Consider the following 21,048-nt stretch of genomic DNA (forward strand, 5'->3'; position numbering starts at 1 on the left):
CACAGCATTATGTTCCATTTTTAGATTGTGAGCCCTTTGGGAACAGGGAGCCATTTTTATTTATTTATTTGTATGTAAACCACTTTGGGAACTTTTTGTTGGGAAGTAGTATATAAATATTTGTTATATGCATATTCATATTGGTTGAGTGGCTTCTAGTGACCCAAAAATGTATATTTAACATGCTTTTCTTATATTTAGCATGCTTTTCTTCCATTTGCTTGTATGTAAAAGGTCCCAGTTTCATTCCTGGGATCTCTAGGTAGGGTTAGAAGACAGTATTTTTGTTTGTTTGTTTTGTTTACCATATGTATATACTACCTGATATGTGCATCTCTAGGTGGTGTACACAATTTAAAGCACAAGTATAAAACAGATTAAAAAGAATTAAAAGGTTTAATTAAAGAATTAAAAGAATTTCACAGAATAAAAAGTTAAAACAGTCTCATGGAATAAAAAGAATTAAACAGTGTACAATTAATTTCAGTTAAAAGCCTGAGAAAACTTCTTCCTAAAAGCAAACAGAGAAGGAGATGCTCTTATTTTAATAGGGAACATATTCCAAAGCCATGGGGCAGCCACAGAGAAGACCCGGTCTTGAGTTGCCACCAAACGAACTGTCAGCAACCATAACTGGACCTCCCCAGTTGATCTTAATAGGTGACAGGATTCATGACTGAGATGGCACTCTCTTAAGTACCCTGGACCCAAGCCATTGAGGGATTTATAGGTAATAAACCTGCACCAAACCTCCTGATGATCTCTTCAAGCGGTTTCTTCATGTAGATGTTCGTGTAGATGTCCTTCCCTTCTTGGACAAGGTGATAAAGTGTTTGGTGGCATCCCAGCTGCAGAGAGTTGTGGATGATCCAGTTTGTCTAGACCCTTTTCAATCTGGCTTCCATACTGGATATGGGACTGAAACTGTCTTGGTCATTCTAGTGGATGACCTACGCAGGGAGCTAGACAGGGACAGTGTGTCCATGTTGGTTCTGCTGGACCTCTCAGTGGTGTTAAACACCATCGACCATAGAATCCTTCTGGACCACCTCTCGAGTATAGGAATTGGAGGCACTGCTTTATTTATTTATTTAATTTATTTATTACATTTATAAACCACCCCATCCAAAGGCTCTGGGTGGTGTACAACAAATTTAAAAAGACATTTAAAACACGCACAATTTAAAACAGTGCTAAAACAATTTAAAAACAATTTAAAAACAATTAAAAACCATTTAAAACTAATTAAAATACTTTTAAAAAATTATAAACCTTGGAAGGCCAAGCTAAACAAGCAAATTTTTAGGGCTCTCTTAAAGGCTGACAGCGAGCCTAAACTTCAGATATCTGCCAGGAGTGCATTCCATAGGCCAGGAGCAGCTACAGCAAAGGCCCGGCTGCAAGTCGCCACCAGATGTACCGGTGGTAACCTGAGATGGACCAGTTTGGAGTGGCTTCAGTCATTTCTTGGGGAAAGGGTCTGGAAGGTTGAGAGGAGTGCTGGTCTTGTGGTAGCAAGCATGACTTGTCCCCTTAGCTAAGCAGGGTCTGCCCTGGTTGCATATGAAAGGGAGACTTGATGTGTGAGCACTGTAAGGTATTCCCCTTAGGGGATGGAGCTGCTCTGGGAAGAGCAAAAAGTTTCAAGTTCCCTCCCTGGCTTCTCCAAGATAGGGCTGAGAGAGGTTCCTGCCTGCAACCTTGGAGAAGCCGCTGCCAGTCTGTGAAGACAATACTGAGCTAGACAGACAAATGGTCTGATTCGGTATATGGCAGCTTCCTATGTTCCTATATTCCTATGTAAGGTGGTGCTGGAGGAGTACTGCTCAGCTCTATGGCCTGTGGTTTGATTTTGTCCCCCATGCTGTTTAACATCTACATGAAACCGCTAGGAGAGGTCACCTGGGGACTTCGACTGAGTTGACTGCAATATGCAGATGACACTCACTTAGGCGAAACTAGTTTGGGGGGCAGCCAGGGCACATGCCCTAGGCGCCACTGGGGGGGGGTGCCGGTGCTATGCTGCCCCCCACCCCCTCCCAAATCCACGGAATATATATATATATATATATATATATATATATATATATATATATATAATTAATTCAATTTCTATACCACCCTTCCAATATATAACACCTGTAGCCCCTTTGGGGGGCTTTCTAAAGGCCGCGGGGTGTGTGTGTGTCTGCAAAGGTCCCCCCCCCCACTGGCCTCTCAGATCACTGCTACAGCCCATCCCAGGCAGATTTTCAGACCTACAAACATCAGAGGGGTGGCCATTTTGGAGATTGCCGCACATGCTCAAAAGGCCTCTGCAAGGCCTGGCAAGGCATAGGACCTTGCAGGGACCATTTGAGCATGTGTGGTGGCCATTTTTTAAAATATAAAAAAGCCTGCTGAAAACAAAAATGGCCACCACACATGCTCAAATGGCCTCTATGAGACCCAAGTCTAGATTTTTCCCTGATCTAGCAATAGCAATAGCAATAGCACTTACATTTATATACCGCTCTATAGCTGGAGCTCTCTAAGCGGTTTACAATGATTTTAGCATATTGCCCCCAACATTCTGGGTACTAATCTAGGGAGTCAGAAGTATATAAAGTTGTTGGCAAGGGACCCGAGCATTTTAAAAACAGATATAAATGGCACAAAAGTAAGTGGACAAAACATCCCTTAAAAAGATGTTGGTTTAATACCTTGTAAGCTGGCAAAACTGAAGGGTGGGGTGGGGAGGCAAGGAATAAAATTGAAATATTCACTCGCATGCTGTTTAATTTTCTCTACAGAGCTCTATCTTTATCTGCACATTCATTTAGCAATCTGATTATAAGGTTTGTGCGATTTTAAACTTGGAAAGTGCCTGACTTTAACTAGTGTGGTGCTTAAAAAAAAACCCTGTTGTAAGAATTCACACCCAGAAATGTTGCATTTGCAATGTATTGCCATCTCTGTGTTGTGCAGTCTTACCATACTGAGAAATGGCTTGTCTTTTGAAATAAGTGGTTAACGTGCTGCAAATTATTTCCTTCAATTTAGTGAGTTGTACTCGGGTTTTTATTGCCTGTGCGCATCCCAAGTAGATTTGCTCAAGTTTCCTTGCCTTCTAAAAAAGTTATATTTTAGAATGTCTTTTTAAAAAAATCAATGCAACTCCCTTTTTACTTTGAACACAATTATTTTTAAAAGACACATTGAATAGTCATGCTGTGATATTGATTGACTAGTGCATTTGTTAAACTAGACATAAAGTTTACTGTCCAGTCTGCCTGTTGCCTGCCTCTGTCTTGAACAAGGGAGGTGTAACTTATCCAAGGCACCATATTTGTGTGCCTACTTGGTTCGTTTATGGCAGAGCTCACTTTTGAAAGGGTTGTAATGCTATGAAGGTGGCTGGTGTCCTTCATCCAATACACACTATCACAGGCCATATGCTCTTACTACCTTAGTATCTGTCACAGTGACAGATAGGAAATGGAATATGTGTGCAATAGAATTGGGGTTTTTGTTTTGTTTTTACCTTTAGACCCAGGAACCCGAGGGGATGGGGCAGGGGCAACCTTTTACCAAACCTTTGCAGTGTGGCAGAGACAGAAAATGTGTAGATTACTGTTATAAATTCTCTCTCTCTCTCACACACACACACACACACACACACACACCATTTTTCTGATTCGAATATCACACTGAGGATATTCACACAATGGGGTGAAATCGAGCTAGCGGAGGCTAGGCCGATTTCGCCCCATCGTGTGAACCACCAGGCTTGGCTGCGAGCCCGGTGGTTCCTAGGCGGGTAACCCACCTAACTACCCCTGCCCTAAAACCAGGTTTGCGGAGCGAGCGCTCCACAAACCTGGTTTTAAAGATCGTGAGTAGCTGTGGTGTGGCTCCACGCTGTGGTTATTCATGAGTAGACCCCCGGAGGGGAGGCGAAAAGCCGCCTCCTAGCTCTGGGGGTCTTCCCAGTATGCCCTGCACACTCACGCAGGACATACTGGAGCTTCCGGGGCCGCACGGGCCCCGAACTCCCCAGCCCCTGCCAGCTCCATCACAGAGCCGGTAATTGTGTGGGTGGCCAATCCGGCCAGCCGCCCAGGGCTTGCACTCTGATCGTGAGCGGGGAGAGCGGGCTTAGCCCGCTCTCCCCGCTCACTCTTACGAACCGGCTCTCACTGATCATGAGACCCGGCTCACTATTTTGCTGTTCTGTGGCTAGTTGCAACTTTCACCTTCTTCCTGATCAGGCTGCTGGATCCAAGCCTATTGTAAGCTGCTGGGTAATTTCAGATTGTTTGGGACCCCTAGGCTTTCCCATTGCAACCATCTCCCTTTAAAGCAAAGGCTGTTTGGACAGAAAAAACCCATCCCTGAATTTCTTGGAGGCAGCAACCTGTAGTGAGGTGTGCTGAAGTGGCAGAGCATTGACTAAAGAAAGCTTTCACTGCTTAGCTCTATGGAGGCATGCCCAGCACATGGATGTGCTGTGCTTCCTTGGGAAGGCGACTGGCACATATGTACCACATGTGTGGTCGTATGTGTGTGTTGCTTACAACCTGTTTCTCCTGAAAGTGTCTGAACTTGTATTTTTGAGCTGATATTATGGTAAGGTTATCGGAAAGATGGGTGTCAGATGTTTGGATAGGGGTGCAATTTCCGTGCTTGCCCTAGGCATTATTTTGCCTAGATACACCCCTGAACACTCAGCTCTAACTCTTCTTGTCACCAGAGCCTAAGGAGGTAGTGGATGTCCTGAATTGGGGGCTGGAGGCAGTGATGGGTTGAATGTGGGCTAATAAACTGAGATTGGATGTTTGTTCACATTCTCAGGAGTCACAAACTGATCGTGATGCATTCTAATCCCATAAGAGGAGTTGCTGGACAATTCTCTCTAATTTTTAGCCTACTTTCCTGTAGGCTTATGAGATCACTCGGCATTCTTTGTGTATGTCCCCGCATCAACTTCCCAACGCCTGGACCAATATGAACCAAATCGAGTACAGTTGTAGGGACACATAGGGACACCTCAACGGCGTAGTTTGTGATGATAGCACTTACATTTATATACCGCTCTATAGCTGGAAGCTCTCTAAGCGGTTTACAATGATTCAGCATATTGCCCCCAACATTCTGGGTACTCATTTTACCGACCTCGGAAGGATGGAAGGCTGAGTCAACCTTGATGTCATCCACCCCGATACAAGATAGCGGATGCATAAACTTTTGAGGCACAAGTGAGCTAACTTGAACCGCCTAACCAATTTGAACCAAATTTGCTACACCTGTAGGGAGACATAGGGACGCCCTAATGACATGGTGTGTGATGATGTCATCCACTCCAATACAAGATGGCAGCCATGTAAACATCTGAGGTGTAAGTGGGCTAATTTGTGGACTTTCTAACCAATTTGAACCAAATTAGGTACAGTTGCTGTGAGTGACACACAGGGACACCTCAGTGGTGTAGTTTGTAATGATGTCATCCAACCCAATCCAAGATGGTGGACACATGAACATTTGAGGTGCCAGAGATCTAACTTGTGGACCTCGATTTGAACCAAATTTAGTCCAGTTGTAGAGACAGAGAAAGAAAAGTAGCCTGATTAGTTCTTACTAAGACAACGTGTTTTCATCTGTGTGCAGAATGAGGTTTTTTTCTGGGTGGCAGTATCAAGGCAGTGTGCATGCACATCCATTCAGAGTGAGGCCTTCCTGATTTAACCTGAGCGGGATCCAAAATTAACTGAGCGGACACCAAAAAGCGTGATTGCGTGCACACACACATGCCTTAGAGGAAACACTTCTCCACAGTAGTCTTTGAGGTAATTGTGGAATCCAGTTTGTCCGAAATACAAGATATTTTATCTGCAAAAAGGATAAAAGTAAAATGTACATCTCTGAATGCTTTCTGAGCCATTTGTTCCTTTCAGGGGACCATTATTATTCCAGATTTCTTCTCTGCTCTTCGTGATCCTGAGCAATGGGCAACACCTGAAGAATTCAACCCAAATCATTTTCTGGACAAGGATGGACTGTTCATGGCTAGGGAAGAATTTATGGCATTTGGAGCAGGTAAATGCAGAAATTATCTATCCTGTTTATGGGGTTGTTTCAGTGAAGTAGAGGTCTGTATTAGCTTTTCATTTTCAGAGAACAAGTGGTTGTAGCTGTTAAATAATCTGACTTGCATAAGACATGAACTCTCTTATGATTTCTTAAATGGCATAACTGAGGCCGTACCTGGTAACCCTAGCCAGGTTGGTAAAGGGAACAGGGATGTGTAGCTGGACAGGGGCCATTTACAGTGACATCAGGACAGCGGCAGAAGGTGCTGTTCATACAGTCACTGGCATTATTCAGCTCCCCCACTTCTGATTCACAGTTATTGCACATTAGATGCATCCTTTAAAAGCAGCACTTTGGTGCAATGCCCAAAATGGCACTTCCTGCCACTTTAAAGCCTGCCTGGGAAAGCTCCAGGGTAGCCCACTCTGGAACCATAGTCATCCATGTTTGGATAGAAATCCTGACTTCCAAACTTAATGGAGCATTGAACCAGAGCAGGGATCTGTTTATCTGCACGAGCACCCCGTGAAGTAGCTTATGCTGAGAGATGTGACTTGCCCAGAGTTACCCAGTGAGTTTCATGGCAGAATGCACATTTGTACTCGGTTGTCCCTGTTCCTAGTCCAACACTCTAACCACTACACCATCATGGACTGATTACTGCAACACACTCTACATGGGTTCCCTTTATTATGGACAGAACTCAATTTTTGGTGAGTGTCTGATTTTAAATTGGCAAACATCCAGAGAAGAGTCATTTTGACCGAAGAAAAGCCATTTTGGGTGGAGGTTGCACTGATTTTTTTGTGCAGAGCGCATCAGCTGTGGCCTTCGCTCCTAGTCAAAACAAAACTTGGGCAAAACAAAATTGGGCTTGTGACTGTGAGCTCATGAGCTTCTGGTTTGTTTTGAATTGTAGGGGAAGTGTATTGAATTGTAGGGGAAGTGAGCCAAATCGTTTATCTGAGGCCTGAAACCGTATTCTCAGCACAGAAGGACAACACCTTGAGTGGATATTGAAGTGGGTTTGAAAACATCTAGGATGGAGAGATCTATTTGGAAAGCTTTTTAGCAAGCCTTTGGGTGCAGAGAGCATATTGTTCTGGGGCTTGATTAGTCTTTGCTCTTTTGGTCTATTTTGGGCTTTCTACTGTCTTCTGAAACCGAAACCTGTTCAAGTGTGTGCCTTGACGTCTATATCAATGACTGAGCTGCTTCTGTTTTGTTTGTTTGTTTGTTTGTTTGTTTAAGCAATAAAAGAGATATTAGGGAGAACAGAATCCCTCTCCTCATTTATTTTTTTCCTGTTGGAACAATCCCTGGCCTAGCACCATGGGCATTCCTTTGGTTGGGCAGGGGCCTGACGGGCATAACCTACATGTTCTCCGCTGGCTTACACATCCTCCCTCCTGTGATGTCTTGTACATAACACCTTTGAAGAATATTCAGGAACTTCAGATGGTGCAAAATGTGGAAACTAGAATTCTGTCCAGAGCCGCTTGCTGGGAGCATATTACACCAGTTTGGCAAGAGCTGAGCTGAGCTGACGGCCATTTTGTTTCCAAATCCAATTCAAGGTGCTGATCCTCACCTTTAAAGCTATTAACAGCTCGGGGCCTGGACACCTGAAGGGCCACCTATTCCCAAATGGTTCTGCTCACTAGAAAAGGTCATCAGTGAGGACTTTGCTCTGTGTACTGTCACTAAGAGAGGCTTGATTGCCATGCACTTAGGACAGGGCCTTCTCTGTCACTGCCCCCAGACTTGGGAATGCTCTCCTGTTGGTTTTCCATTTCCTGGCTTTTAAAAACTGCTTTTTGAAAGCAACTTTTTGAAAGACCTTGTTGTTTGTTCAGGTCTTTCCCTTTCCCCTTCTCTGTGTGTGTGTGTTTTACAGATGCTGCTATCTGCATTTTAAAGTTTATATTGTTGCTTTTAATGTCATTTTGATTTGACTATTGTGGATGTTATTCTTTTATTTTTACCTTTGTAAGCACCTTGGGAATAATTTTTATGAACAGCAGAAGAGAAATCTAACTATAAACAAATAAATAGCCAGGTGTCCCGGAATGATGAATAATGATTTGGAATAAATGACTGTGAGACCTAAAGATTTCCTCCCCCATCCTAGAACAAATATTTTCAGTGCCACAATAGAATAAAATGAGGAATTGTAATGGCCAGGGATGTAGCTACTATTGAGCAAACAGGTTAAAAGAATCCAGACCGACATGGCCCTGGGGCCAACCTTGGCACCCAAGCCATGTCCCTTGCTTCTGATGTCAGTTGCAGGGGGTGTAGCTATATGCTGAAATGGAGCTGCACACCCCATTTGCAAGTCAGATTTGGCCAGTGCCACATTTGCAGCATGGTCAGGCATTCCTTTCCCTGCTTGGAAAGGCGGAGAGATGCGTTCCTGGCCAGGCTGTGAACCCAGCGCTGGCTGGAGCTTCTTAAACGTGGAGCTGATGGCTCAGTCAGGCGCAGGTGCATCTGATGTCATATGCTGCAGGTGTGGCTAGGGTGGTGAGCTGAACTGTGTCTGCCAGTGGTGTCCCTACACCACTTTTCCATCTCTCAATTTCCCCCTTTGTGGCAGCTGATATCCCTACCATTGCTCAGCTGAGCAGCTGCCAGTATTGTCTGAACATCCTGAATGCCAAACTCTAGGGTTTTCTTTTAGAAAAACTGTCTACACTTGGGGCCTGCTATTGCTGCTTCCCTTTGGTTGCCTGAGGGATGCCAATCTTGGGGCTATAGTGGAGTTATGGATGAAATAATGGTTCTTACAGTGGCAATTGCTGGGGGCAACTTTCTGAGGTTATCTTGACCCACCAGTCCAAATTCCTTTCCTATCTAGTGGCCAACTGGCAATCAGGTGGAATCTATATATTTAATTATCTTACAGCCGACCATGTAGGGAACTGCGTCAAGATGTGTCTGGGTGCCTGGAACCATTGCCTTGGGAGGGAGCAGCAGTGAGGGAGGCAGGAGGGAATCAGCAGACTCGGGGGAACAGAGGAAGAAAGGAGGAAAGGCAGAGTCAGGGGAAAGGAGGAAATGGAGGTGGTGGTGGCGGCCCGGCCTGGGAAGGCAGCTGCGCCACCAGGAAGTGGAGGAGGCGGTAGAGCTGTGCTGCCGAGAGCAGCCCGGCTAGGCGGGAGGCAGAGTCATGCCCGACTGGGAAGGAAAACGCGGCCAGCAGCTGGGGACAAAAGAGAGCAGCCTGGCAACAACCGCGGTGGAGAGGTGGCAGCAGCGGGGGAGGTGGCAGCGGCAGCCGAAATGGATGTGGTGACCTGCCCTGGCCAGGCCCAGGGAGGTGGGCGGTGGTGTGCAGTAGAGACTGGGGCAGAAGGCGGGGGAGGGCTGGAGAGACTGGGGCAGAAGGTGGGGGGAGGGCTGGAGAGACTGGGGCAGAAGGTGGGGGAGGGAAGGAGAGACTGGGGCAGAAGGCGGGGGAGGGCAGTAGAGACTGGGGCAAAAGGTGGGGGAGGACTGGAGAGACTGGGGCAGAAGGTGGGGGGAGGGCTGGAGAGACGGGGCAGAAGGTGGGGGAGGACTGGAGAGACTGGGGCAGAAGGTGGGTGGGGGATGGGCTGGAGAGACTGGGGCAGAAGGCGGGGGAGGGAAGGAGAGACTGGCGCAGAAGGTGGGGGGTCAGGAAGGAGAGACTGGGGCAAAAGGTGGGGGAGGGCAGGAGAGACTGGGGCAGAAGGTGGGGGGAGGGCTGGAGAGACTGGGGCAGAAGGTGGGGGGTCAGGAAGGAGAGACTGGGGCAGAAGGTGGGGGAGGGCAGGAGAGACTGGGGCAGAAGGTGGGGGGAGGGCTGGAGAGACTGGGGCAGAAGGTGGGGGAGGGAAGGAGAGACTGGGGCAGAAGGCGGGGGAGGGCAGTAGAGACTGGGGCAAAAGGTGGGGGAGGACTGGAGAGACTGGGGCAGAAGGCGGGGGAGGGAAGGAGAGACTGGCGCAGAAGGTGGGGGGTCAGGAAGGAGAGACTGGGGCAAAAGGTGGGGGAGGGCAGGAGAGACTGGGGCAGAAGGTGGGGGAGGGCTGGAGAGTGGGGCAGAAGGTGGGGGAGGGCAGGAGAGACTGGGGCAGAAGGTGGGGGAGGGCTGGAGAGACTGGGGCAGAAGGTGGGGGAGGGAAGGAGAGACTGGGGCAGAAGGTGGGGGGAGGGCTGGAGAGACTGGGGCAGAAGGTGGGGGAGGGCTGGAGAGACTGGGGCAGAAGGTGGGGGAGGGAAGGAGAGACTGGGGCAGAAGGTGGGGGGAGGGCTGGAGAGACTGGGGCAGAAGGTGGGGGAGGGAAGGAGAGACTGGCGCAGAAGGTGGGGGGTCAGGAAGGAGAGACTGGGGCAGAAGGTGGGGGAGGGCAGGAGAGACTGGGGCAGAAGGTGGGGGGAGGGCTGGAGAGACTGGGGCAGAAGGTGGGGGAGGGAAGGAGAGACTGGGGCAGAAGGTGGGGGAGAGCTGGAGAGACTGGGGCAGAAGGTGGGGGAGGGAAGGAGAGACTGGGGCAGAAGGTGGGGGGAGGGCTGGAGAGACTGGGGCAGAAGGTGGGGGAGGGAAGGAGAGACTGGGGCAGAAGGTGGGGGAGGGCAGGAGAGACTGGGGCCGAAGGTGGGGGGAGGGCTGGAGAGACTGGGGCAGAAAGTGGGGGAGGGAAGGAGAGACTGGGGCAGAAGGTGGGGGGTCAGGAAGGAGAGACGGGGCAAAAGGCGGGGGAGGGCAGGAGAGACTGGGGCAGAAGGTGGGGGCAAGAGAGATGTCCAGAAGGTGGGGGCAGGGCAGGAGAGACTGGCTCACATGGCGGGAGGAGGGCAGGAGAGACTGGGGCAGAAGGCGGCGGGGGGGGACGGGGACCGTCAGCCCCAAAGAGTACACAGATGCTCTGTGCAGGTTCAGCTAGTAGGTTACTATTTATGAGTTGCCGTTCCTTATTTCCTTTTCAGGAGCTCATGTATGTTTGGCTGAGCATCTGGCACGGATCGAGCTCTTCATCTTCTTCACCAGCCTGCTGAGGGCATTCACCTTCCAGCTGCCAGCAGGAGTCAAAGAACTCAATCAAGAATCTGTAAGAGAGTTCACAACCCACCCCAAGCCTTATAAACTCTGTGCTATTCCCTGTTGTAGTACATAATAAACCTTATACATGAATGGCTTATTTGTTACTGTAGATTTCCCTCCTCCCTTTTTCCTTTCCCCAAATTTCTGCCTTGGTTTGTTCAAATTCACCCTTTTCCAGATTGTCTCCATTGGCAGATTAATCTTTACAGAGGGAATTTAGGCATCTAACTTCTGTCTAATTGCTCGCCAATTCAATCTCTATCCCCTGACAACTGTAACTTTCCCTAGCTTACTTTCTTAAGCAGAAATGCTCAGTACTGAATTATGCAATTTATATCAGTAGATGCGTCTCCTTCTGTGACTTTCAGAGACAAAAAGACTACTTCTTCATCTGATGCTGTCCCGGTGTAATGCCTTAGAAATGGCTGTCCGGGAGGGGAGATACTGTAAGATCCCCTATAAGGAGTGTGTCTGCCCTTGTGGTTCTGGGGAAGTGGAGTCAACTAGGGATGTGCAAAAAATTTCGGGCACAGAACGATCTGTGCCTGAAATGAACAATTTCAGGTGATTCGGGGCCGAACCGAATCACCCCCGATGTCCCCCGATATTTTTCGGGCATGAGCCGAATCACCCGAATTTCGGGCACAAAAAATTCGGGTGATTCGATTCACGGTTGATTTTTGGCGATTTTTTAAAGTTTTAGTGACTTTGGGGCAGTTCGGGGGCATAGCATGGGATCTGGGCAAAAGGAGTGGGGTGGGGTGGTAGTGCCTAATGGGTGCAGGCTACCACCCAATTTCAGGGGGATTGGGCAAAGGGCTGATTTTTGGTAAATTTCTGACAATTTCATGTCTTTGGGGCAGATTGGGGCATATTGGGGCAGAAAGTGGGGCCTGGGGAAGAATAGTGGGGTGGGGTGGTAGTGCCTAATGGGTGGAGGCTACCACCCCAATTTCAGGGGGTTTGGACAAAGGGCTGATTTTTTGAGAATTTTTGAAGTTTCGGTGTCTTTGGGGCAGATTGGGGGCAGAAAGTGGATCTGCCCCAAAGGAGTGGGGTGGGCTGGTAGATAGTGCCTAATGGGTGGAGGCTACCACCCATCCCCAATTTAAGAGTGATTGGGCAGAGGGGTGAATTATGGTGAATTTATTTGTATGAGGTTTGTCTTCATAAGGTGAAGTGTGCTAAATTGATTACTTCCTCATATTATTCATAGGTAAAGGAAAGTGTGAAAAAGTGAAAGTGGGGTCATGAGAGTTGTTTAATTGAAAAATATCTCATAAGTTTTTTCTGAGGTGTGAATTCTCATTCTATCATAGCAAATGAGATATTTTTCAATTAAACAACTCTCATGACCCCACTTTCACTTTTTCACACTTTCCTTTACAATGAATAATATGAGGAAGTAATCAGTTTAGCACACTTCACCTTATGAAGACAAACCTCATACAAATAAATTCACCATAATTCACCCCTCTGCCCAATCACTCTTAAATTGGGGATGGGTGGTAGCCTCCACCCATTAGGCACTATCTACCAGCCCACCCCACTCCTTTGGGGCAGATCCACTTTCTGCCCCCAATCTGCCCCAAAGACACCGAAACTTCAAAAATTCTCAAAAAATCAGCCCTCTGCCCAATCCCCCTGAAATTGGGGTGGTAGCCTCCACCCATTAGGCACTACCACCCCACCCCACTATTCTTCCCCAGGCCCCACTTTCTGCCCCAATATGCCCCAATCTGCCCCAAAGACATGAAATTGTCAGAAATTTACCAAAAATCAGCCCTTTGCCCAATCCCCCTGAAATTGGGGTGGTAGCCTGCACCCATTAGGCAATACCACCCCACCCCACTCCTTTTGCCCAGATCCCATGCTATGCCCCCGAACTGCCCCAAAGTCACTAAAACTTTAAAAATTCACCAAAAATCAGGATTTTGCCTAATCCCCCTGAAATTGGGGTGGTAGACTCTACCCATTGGGCACTACCACCCCACCCCAAAATTTTGTCCCTGGGCCCCTTTTTACCCCCCGAATCGATTCGGATTCGGATTCAGATTAAATCCGAATCCGAATCGAATCAAGGGTGATTCGGGTGACCCAGATTCGGGCACAAAACAGAACAGGGGTGATTCGGTTCGGGTCCGAGCCGAATCACCCGAAATCCCGAATTGCACACCCCTAGAGTCAACGGCCCATTTTATCTTGAATTGTCAGTTTTATCAAACTTTGCAGGAGATATATATAAGTCCTTTTTTAACAGCATACCAGTTGTTCTGAGCAGTTCTATCTGGAATTACTTTTGACAGACCATTGGAATGTAGTATCTTATAACGTGGTGAAGTATTGTTTTGTACCCAGACCCCGGCCCAAGAAGACACAGAGACATTTATAATGGGAGAAATGGGCCATGCTTTATTAATATAACAACAGGCATGGCGGACTGAAAATAAGGTGATTAATCACCAACATGAAACAGTGCAGGCACTTAGGCATGGGCTAGGATTCCATCGTCCTACCCATCACCTGAAAGGGCGACACACCCTGGCTCAGGAAAGAGGCAGGTACATCCCGCCCAATTCCTTCAAAGCCAACCCCCCACTTTAAAAGAGGGGATCTGGACAGCTTCGGATCTTTACCTCCCCCCCCCCCGGACCGCACAGCCCAAAGGTTGGTGAAGTCCTGAAGCAGGTTTCTTGGCAATTGAAGTCTCCCCGTGCCGCACAGGCCACAAAGAAGCGATTGACCAATCCACCTTAAAATATCCAAGGGTGCTCACCGATAATCTATACCACCTTACCCCCACAGCCCGCACTGTTACTGCCAACGTGGCCAACCTAAAAACCTGACTAACAACTGAGTACTGAACGGAGTAGGCGAAAAAAACCCCAACAACAGCCAATAAGTTGAGAGCAAAAAATTCCTACTCGGCCCCTAAGGCGACCAGTCACTAGACCCGCTCTGCATCAGGGAGGGAGGGAGGGGAAGCCGAAAAACGGACTGAGAAGCTGAGTGGGGAAACACTCAGTCAAGGCCGAAGCCCGGCCCACCGAAGGCCGATCAGCCAATAGGGCTGCTTCCTGGGCCTTGTGGAACGTAGGCTGGGACAAACACCCTCCTACTTGCACGAGGCAAGGGGAGGGGGATTCTGGCTGATAAGACTAGGATAAGAAATGTTGAGAAGCGAGATATTGGGTTGGATTGAATTAAATTTTAGATTATTATAATCCATGGATCCCTCAGTTTTATGTAATGGATGAACTTGGGTGTTATGGTTCTGTTTTATGTTTTAACAGTTTATTACTTTATTTGACCACGTTCGCTTTTATGTAAAGCGCACTTTTATGTAAAGCTTTTGCACTTTGTGTTTGCTGGTCGAATGACTGTAACATTAAAGATTTGATTTGATTTGATTTGATCTATTTCTTCAGTAAACTCTTGGATGAAATATATTTTCTCAGCTTGGAGTATGTTACATATTGTATGAGGAGTGGTGAGTTGAATGCTTAAAAGGGAGAAGTACATGTTGAGAGGAAAAAGCAGTGGACTTAACCATTCACTTGCTATTAAAAAATAAAATAAAATAAAAAAATAAATAAATAATGTGTAAATGCAATAATGTTGGATGAAATGGCACTACTTTATGAAACATGTAACACTGTAACTGGCAACAAACTCCATTCCCAAAGAATGTGGACTTGTCAGGGACTGTGGGTCTGATCCCTCTTTCATCTGAGGCAGTCTCTGGGACAGATTCTGATGCTTCAGATTCCTTGTTTCTTGTTGATTTGTATGATAACAGGCCATCCAAGAAGCAAGGAGATCACAGGCCAATCGGAAGCCAATGCAAAAATTAGTTCAGCAACTAACACTCAAAATGTTCCGAGCTGGTTGTTCCAATCATGCAAGGAGTGGAGAAAGTGGATAGAGAGAAATTCTTCTCCCTCTCATTTAACACTAGAACCAGGGGTCATCCCATGAAATTGATTGCCAAGAAATGCAGGACCAACAAATGGAAGTATTTTTTTCACACAATGCATAATCAACTTGTAGAATTCTCTGCCACAAGATGTGGAGACAGCCAACAACCTGGATGGCTTTAAGAGGAGTTTGGATAACTTCATGGAGGAGAGGTCTATCAATGGCTACTAGTTGGAGGGCTATAGGACACCTTCAGCCCCAGAGTCAGGATGCCTCTGAATACCAGTTGCAGGGGAGTAACAGCAGGAGAGAGGGCATGCCCTCAACTCCTGCCTGTGACTTCCAGCGGCATCTGGTGGGCCACTGTGTGGAACAGGATGCTGGACTAGATAGGCATTCTTGGGTCTGATGCAGCAGGGCTGTTCTCATGTTTCTTAGGTTTTTAAAACAACCCCATGAGATAAATTAGACCATCAGTCAGTGACTGGCCCAGGCTGAGCAGAGATTTATCCCTGGGTCTCCCTGTTCTTAAGTCCAAGCTCTAACCACAGTTCTCAATCCTCACTCTATATACTAATAATGAGTTTGGGTCTATGGGTGACCTATTCAGCTATTAAGGAAATTAAAAGATGATTCACAATATGAGGCAAGGTACCTCCAAATATTTAAAAAAGAGCCATGGCTTTCAGCAGTTTCTGAAAGTCTTCATCTTCAGGAGAGAACCGCTTTCCAAAAGTCAATTGAATACTATTGGTATCTCCTATAATTTTTATTTCATTTTGGAGAACAAGACAAAATGTATCAAACTCCATTTCAAAATGCAGAGAATGTACATGAATCTATCTGCAGCCTGGGTTGTGTGCCAGCATAGGCCTCATTCACACACTCATTTGAATCCAGCTTTAATGTGGGTTATCAACATTAGTGTGATTGTGTGATCCCATGCCAAAGTGCTTTCTGCTCCATGTTGTGGGTTCACAGTATCGCAATCCTGGGTTCTTCCTTGCTGCCTGGAGAGTGGAAGCCTTAAAGGGGCAGTCTTCTGTACTTGTGGCTGGTGCTGGGGTACAGATATTGGTGGGCATGATGATGTGTGTGAGAGGCTAGCTCTGTAGTGAGCTTGGGTTCTGAAGATGCTGACCAAAGGAGCTCAGGCTCAGAAGGAGCTGCCTCAGGAAGTTCCAACACTAGGTGTATCTCAGGTATATTCCAGGGCAGGCATCAAGATCCAGAGCTGGTCATGGTCCTGCCTCTTCCTCATCTAACTCAGAGTTGCTACTGTGACAGGGGCTGTGACAGCCTGGGCCTTGACACTTGGCATCACATACCATTGGCTTGTGCAAAAGTCTCCACAAGCTGTTGGGCTTCCTCCTTTATTCGGTGCTCTATGCCTTTCTTCCCTAGTCCAAGTTTCCGCAGGTTAATTAGTGCAAAACACCTCTGCTGCTTCTAGATGTGTCTGTTTGATAATATTATGCCTAAGATAGTCAGGAATCAATGAGAAATTAATGCTCGGAAATTGCATGTTTAAAAAGTTGTTCAGTTGCCAGGCTGGAAACACCCCCATAGCCACCCAACAGCAACAGCTTCTTGAACAAAAACCAGTGCTCCCTCACCCACCTCCTCAGGAGGGGACAAACTGTTCTTCTCCATCCCTTTAGAAGAACGTGGTATGTGTTGTAACAGCCCTGGAACAGGCCCAGGAGACTTGGGGAGGGGGAGGCCGTAGGAGGAGGGGGAACCACCGGAGACCCTCCCCACAGATGCCACCTCATCCACGGATGCTGCTGCAGCTGTTGGCTGCCGTAAGAAATTCATTATTTTACACTATTTTCACACACACACACACACACACACACACACACACACACACACACACACACCTGCTATCCTTGAAATGGGCCAAAATTGGCCTGAAAGATTTGGTTCAGCCTCTGACTGAACTGGGTCTGTTCAGTTCAAGGTCTAACATCCTAACTGACCTGGTTCGTTATCGAACCAATTTGGACATTCCTAGTGTTAACCAACTTCTTCTTATAATGAATCCCTATGAAGATACCCCTGCTAACTTGGCAAAGAGGCACCTTTTAAAGTGGTGAATCTCTTTATGTAGCAGTGGGGAAGTAACTGGCCTTATCTACCCCCAGCACAGTACCTCCAGTGACTGTTGCTGGTGTCTATCTCACATTTCTTTTTAGAATGTGAGCCCTTTGGGGACAGGATTCCATCTTATTTGTATTCACAGAAGTAATAAAGTATTCACAGAAGTTGAGCTGGAAGAACTGAAAAGAGCAACACAGGCTCAAGAAATGGAAGAAGAATTACCACCAACTGAAGAAGTTGCTCAGGCACAGATGGAGAAGGTGTTGGAAATAGAGGATGTCACTGTTGCTGAACTGTTTCAAAATCAAACCAGGCAACCTCCCCTTTGCCTTTACCTCAAAAACCTGAATGCCGTTTAACAGAAAAGCAACAAGAACTAAAGCAAAAATTAACTGAGCACATGAACCAAACAACCACCAGGGTTCAACTTCCAGCTCTAAAAACAGTTGCCAAAAAACAACTTGCTCAGGCATTAAAAGATGTCAATGCTGCACTTGCAGAAATAACAACCAAGAATTTGCAAGAAACAAACCAACTAATGTACAGTGCAGCAACAATAACACAAGAGCTCGGATATAAGATCAGTGGACCTGTAAAAAAAGAAAGTAGTACATCACCTAAAAGGAAGAATAGATTAGAAAATAAAATCGCCAGGCTTAGATCAGATGCTAGTAAACTGAACGATATGAAAGACAAGCTGAAGAATGAAAATACCAAACAGTATCTGATCCAAAAATACCATCTAGATTCAAGGAAAATTAGAGAAGTCCTGGAAATAATAAAGCAGCAAATAACAGCAGTGTCAAAGAAGATTAGCAGATACGAAGCCAGAATTACACAACACGGGCAGAATCTCCAATTCCAGTAGAATCAGAGACGTTTCTACCAAAGCATAGGAGGAGAAACTGCAAGAAACATCGAAACACCAAATAAAGAAGAAACAATGCAATTCTGGGGGAAATTATGGGACAATCCAATAGATTATAATAAAAAAGCAGCCTGGGTGAAAGAGGTCGAAAAATGTAACCAACAAATGCAAGGTCTAATAATAACACCAGAATTAATAAGTAAAAGAGCAAAGAAAATTAAAAATTGGTCTGCTCCAGGTGACGATGAACTGCATGGCTTTTGGCTTAAACACCTAACAAGGCTTCATAAACAACTATCAAAACAGTTCAATCACATTTTGCAAGGAGGTGATATTGAACAATGGCTAACAACTGGGAAAACTCATCTCATCATGAAAGACCCAGCAAAAGGTACAGTTCCAAGTAATTATAGACTAATAACCTGCCTGCCAATCATGTTCAAATTATTAACTGGAATAATAGCAGATGAAGTAATGCAACACTTATTAACTAACAAACAGCTTCCAGTTGAACAGAAGGGAAATTGCCCGAACACCAGAGGCACAAAAGATCAGCTGCTGATTGACAAAATGATTTTAGAAAATTGCAAGAGAAGAAAAACCAATCTAAGTGTTGCATGGATTGACTACAAGAAAGCCTTCGACTCATTGCCTCACACATGGATACTAAAATGTTTAGAAACAACTGGTGTCAGAAAAAACATTCAGATATTTATAAAAAAAGCAATGAGCATGTGGAGTACACAGTTAACAATCAATGGCGAGACATTTGGACAGGTTAGCATTAGAAGAGGTATTTTCCAAGGGGACTCACTATCCCCTCTGTTGTTTGTAATCGCCATGACCCCACTTTCACAAATACTAAAGAAAACAGGCCTCGGATACCAAACATCTAAAACATCAAGTAAAATCAACCATCTGCTGTACATGGACAATCTGACGTTGTATGGAAAGTCCCAGTCAGAAATCGAATCACTGCTAAACACTGTCCATATATTCAGTAGCTATATAGCAATGGAGTTTGGACTAGACAAGTGTGCTGCATTAATAATGAAAAGAGGAAAAATAAGAAAAACAGAAGGAATAGAACTGCCCAATGGAAGCAAGATCAAGAACCTGGAAGAGAGAGCACATTACAAATACTTGGGCATTCTCCACGCTGATAACATCGCACACACTGAAGTTAAAAGAAAAAATGGAAGTGAATACATCAGGAGAGTTAGATAAATCCTAAAGTCCAAACTCAATGGCGGGAACACCATACAAGCCATAAACACCTGGCTATACCTATTATCAGATACAGTGCAGGAATAACAGACTGAACCCAGGCAGAGTTAGAGATGCTAGATCATAAGACCAGGAAAATAATGGCCATCAATCATGCTCTGCACCCCCGCAGTTATGTAGATAGGCTATACCTCCCTCACAGCTCAGGTGGAAGAGGAATGCTGCAAGTCCATCAAACAGTAGAGGAGGAAAAAAGCGGCCTTGAAGAATATATAAAGGACAGTGAAGAAGATGCACTTAAAACACCATAGAGGCCACAGAAATCACGATCAGCCAATTACAAAAAGCAACATTACTGGGAACAGCCTATATTCTGCAACGATATCTATAATAATAACAGCAACAACACTGTCCTTGGGAAGGACTCGATGTCTGGATAAAACAAACCAGTCAATAACACCTGTCTGACTGTGTAAACAACAACAATAATAACACCTATAGCCAAAGATCGGTGGGACCATAAGATTGAAAAGTTTGTAGAAAATGAAGATGCAAAAATATTATGGGACTTGAGACTACAAACAGACAAACATCTGCCACATAATATACCAGATATAACTGTAGTCGAGAAGAAAGAAAAACAAGTTAAAATAATCGACATAGCAATGCCAAGTGATAGCAGAATAGAAAAATATATATAGAAAAAATAACAAAATACAAAGATCTACAAACTGAAATTGAAAGGCTGTGGCAGAAGACCAAAATAATTCCAGTGGTAATTGGTGACGTAGGTGCAATTCCAAAACTACTTGAAGAGCACCTCAACACCATAGGGGCCACAGAAATCACCATCAGCCAATTACAAAAAGCAACTTTACTGGGAACAGCCTATATTATATGACGATATCTATAACCACCACAACAACAATCTTGATAATAAAATTCAGCCATCCCAGGTCCTTGGGAAGGACTCGATGTCTGGATAAAACAAACCAGTCAATAACACCAGTCTGACTGTGTAAACAAGAAATAATAATTAATAAATGAAATGAAGGCTTGTGTTGTCCTCCATCTCTCCTGATGTACTACAACAGTCAGATATTAATGTTTTTTTCATATATATATATTTAAAAACCCAGAAAAGTTCCTTCTTTCATTTTGCTACTAAACTTTTAAACTTTAAGGTACTGGGATGGTAGAAGAAACTAGGGATGTGTGAGTTGGCTTGGTTTCAGCCAAGCTCAGTGTCAAACTGGCTCAGCTCAACAGATTTGGTGACAGCATAGGTGACTGAGGCAGCAGCCATGGGGGGCATGGTGGCAGTGGTGGCTCCCCCCACCCTGCCGGCCGCCCCCCCGAGTAGCCAGGGTTTGTGGTGGCCTGGTTCAGGCATTCTCCGGCCTGGTTTGGACCGCCATGCATGCATGGAGGCCATTTCAGTGACCTCTGCATATGCGCAGAGGTAATTTGTGTGGCCAATTGCATGGCCAACTGAACTGGGAGTTCAGATACAACACCTTTCTGGATGATAAACACTTGAGATTCTAGCTCTGTAGGATCAGGAGACTATCTTCAACTTCTTGTAAGAGGAACAACCTCCCACCCTCCCCCATTATTGCACCTATCCAAGTGGGTAGCATGTCCATTGGAATGGGAATGACTATGGGGGAGCACCTGCACTCCTCAATTTGTGGCTACCCCTCTGCCCTGAGATCCTGTAGAGAGCATTCCAAGACTCAGAACTGATAGTAAACGACTCTGGAGTGGAGCACTGAGGAATCTCTGCTGGGGA

At 45.9% G+C, this 21,048-nt stretch overlaps 1 protein-coding gene across 2 annotated transcripts in view; it reads left to right on the forward strand.

Moving 5' to 3' along the window:
- The window catches only part of LOC128351116 (cytochrome P450 2J4-like), a 50,501-nt gene extending 38,666 nt beyond the window's left edge, over positions 1–11,835 (forward strand). For both annotated transcript variants that reach the window (XM_053310267.1, XM_053310268.1), the window contains 2 exons: positions 5,934–6,075; positions 11,026–11,835. In XM_053310267.1, coding sequence (XP_053166242.1) covers positions 5,934–6,075; positions 11,026–11,213 — 330 coding nt within the window. In that variant the 3' untranslated portion in view covers positions 11,214–11,835. The remainder of the gene's footprint in view (positions 1–5,933; positions 6,076–11,025) is intronic.
- Positions 11,836–21,048: the final 9,213 nt, after the last annotated feature.

The sequence above is a fragment of the Hemicordylus capensis genome, chromosome 3 (genome assembly GCF_027244095.1).
Source record: "Hemicordylus capensis ecotype Gifberg chromosome 3, rHemCap1.1.pri, whole genome shotgun sequence".
NCBI classification, from domain to species: Eukaryota; Metazoa; Chordata; class Lepidosauria; order Squamata; family Cordylidae; genus Hemicordylus; species Hemicordylus capensis.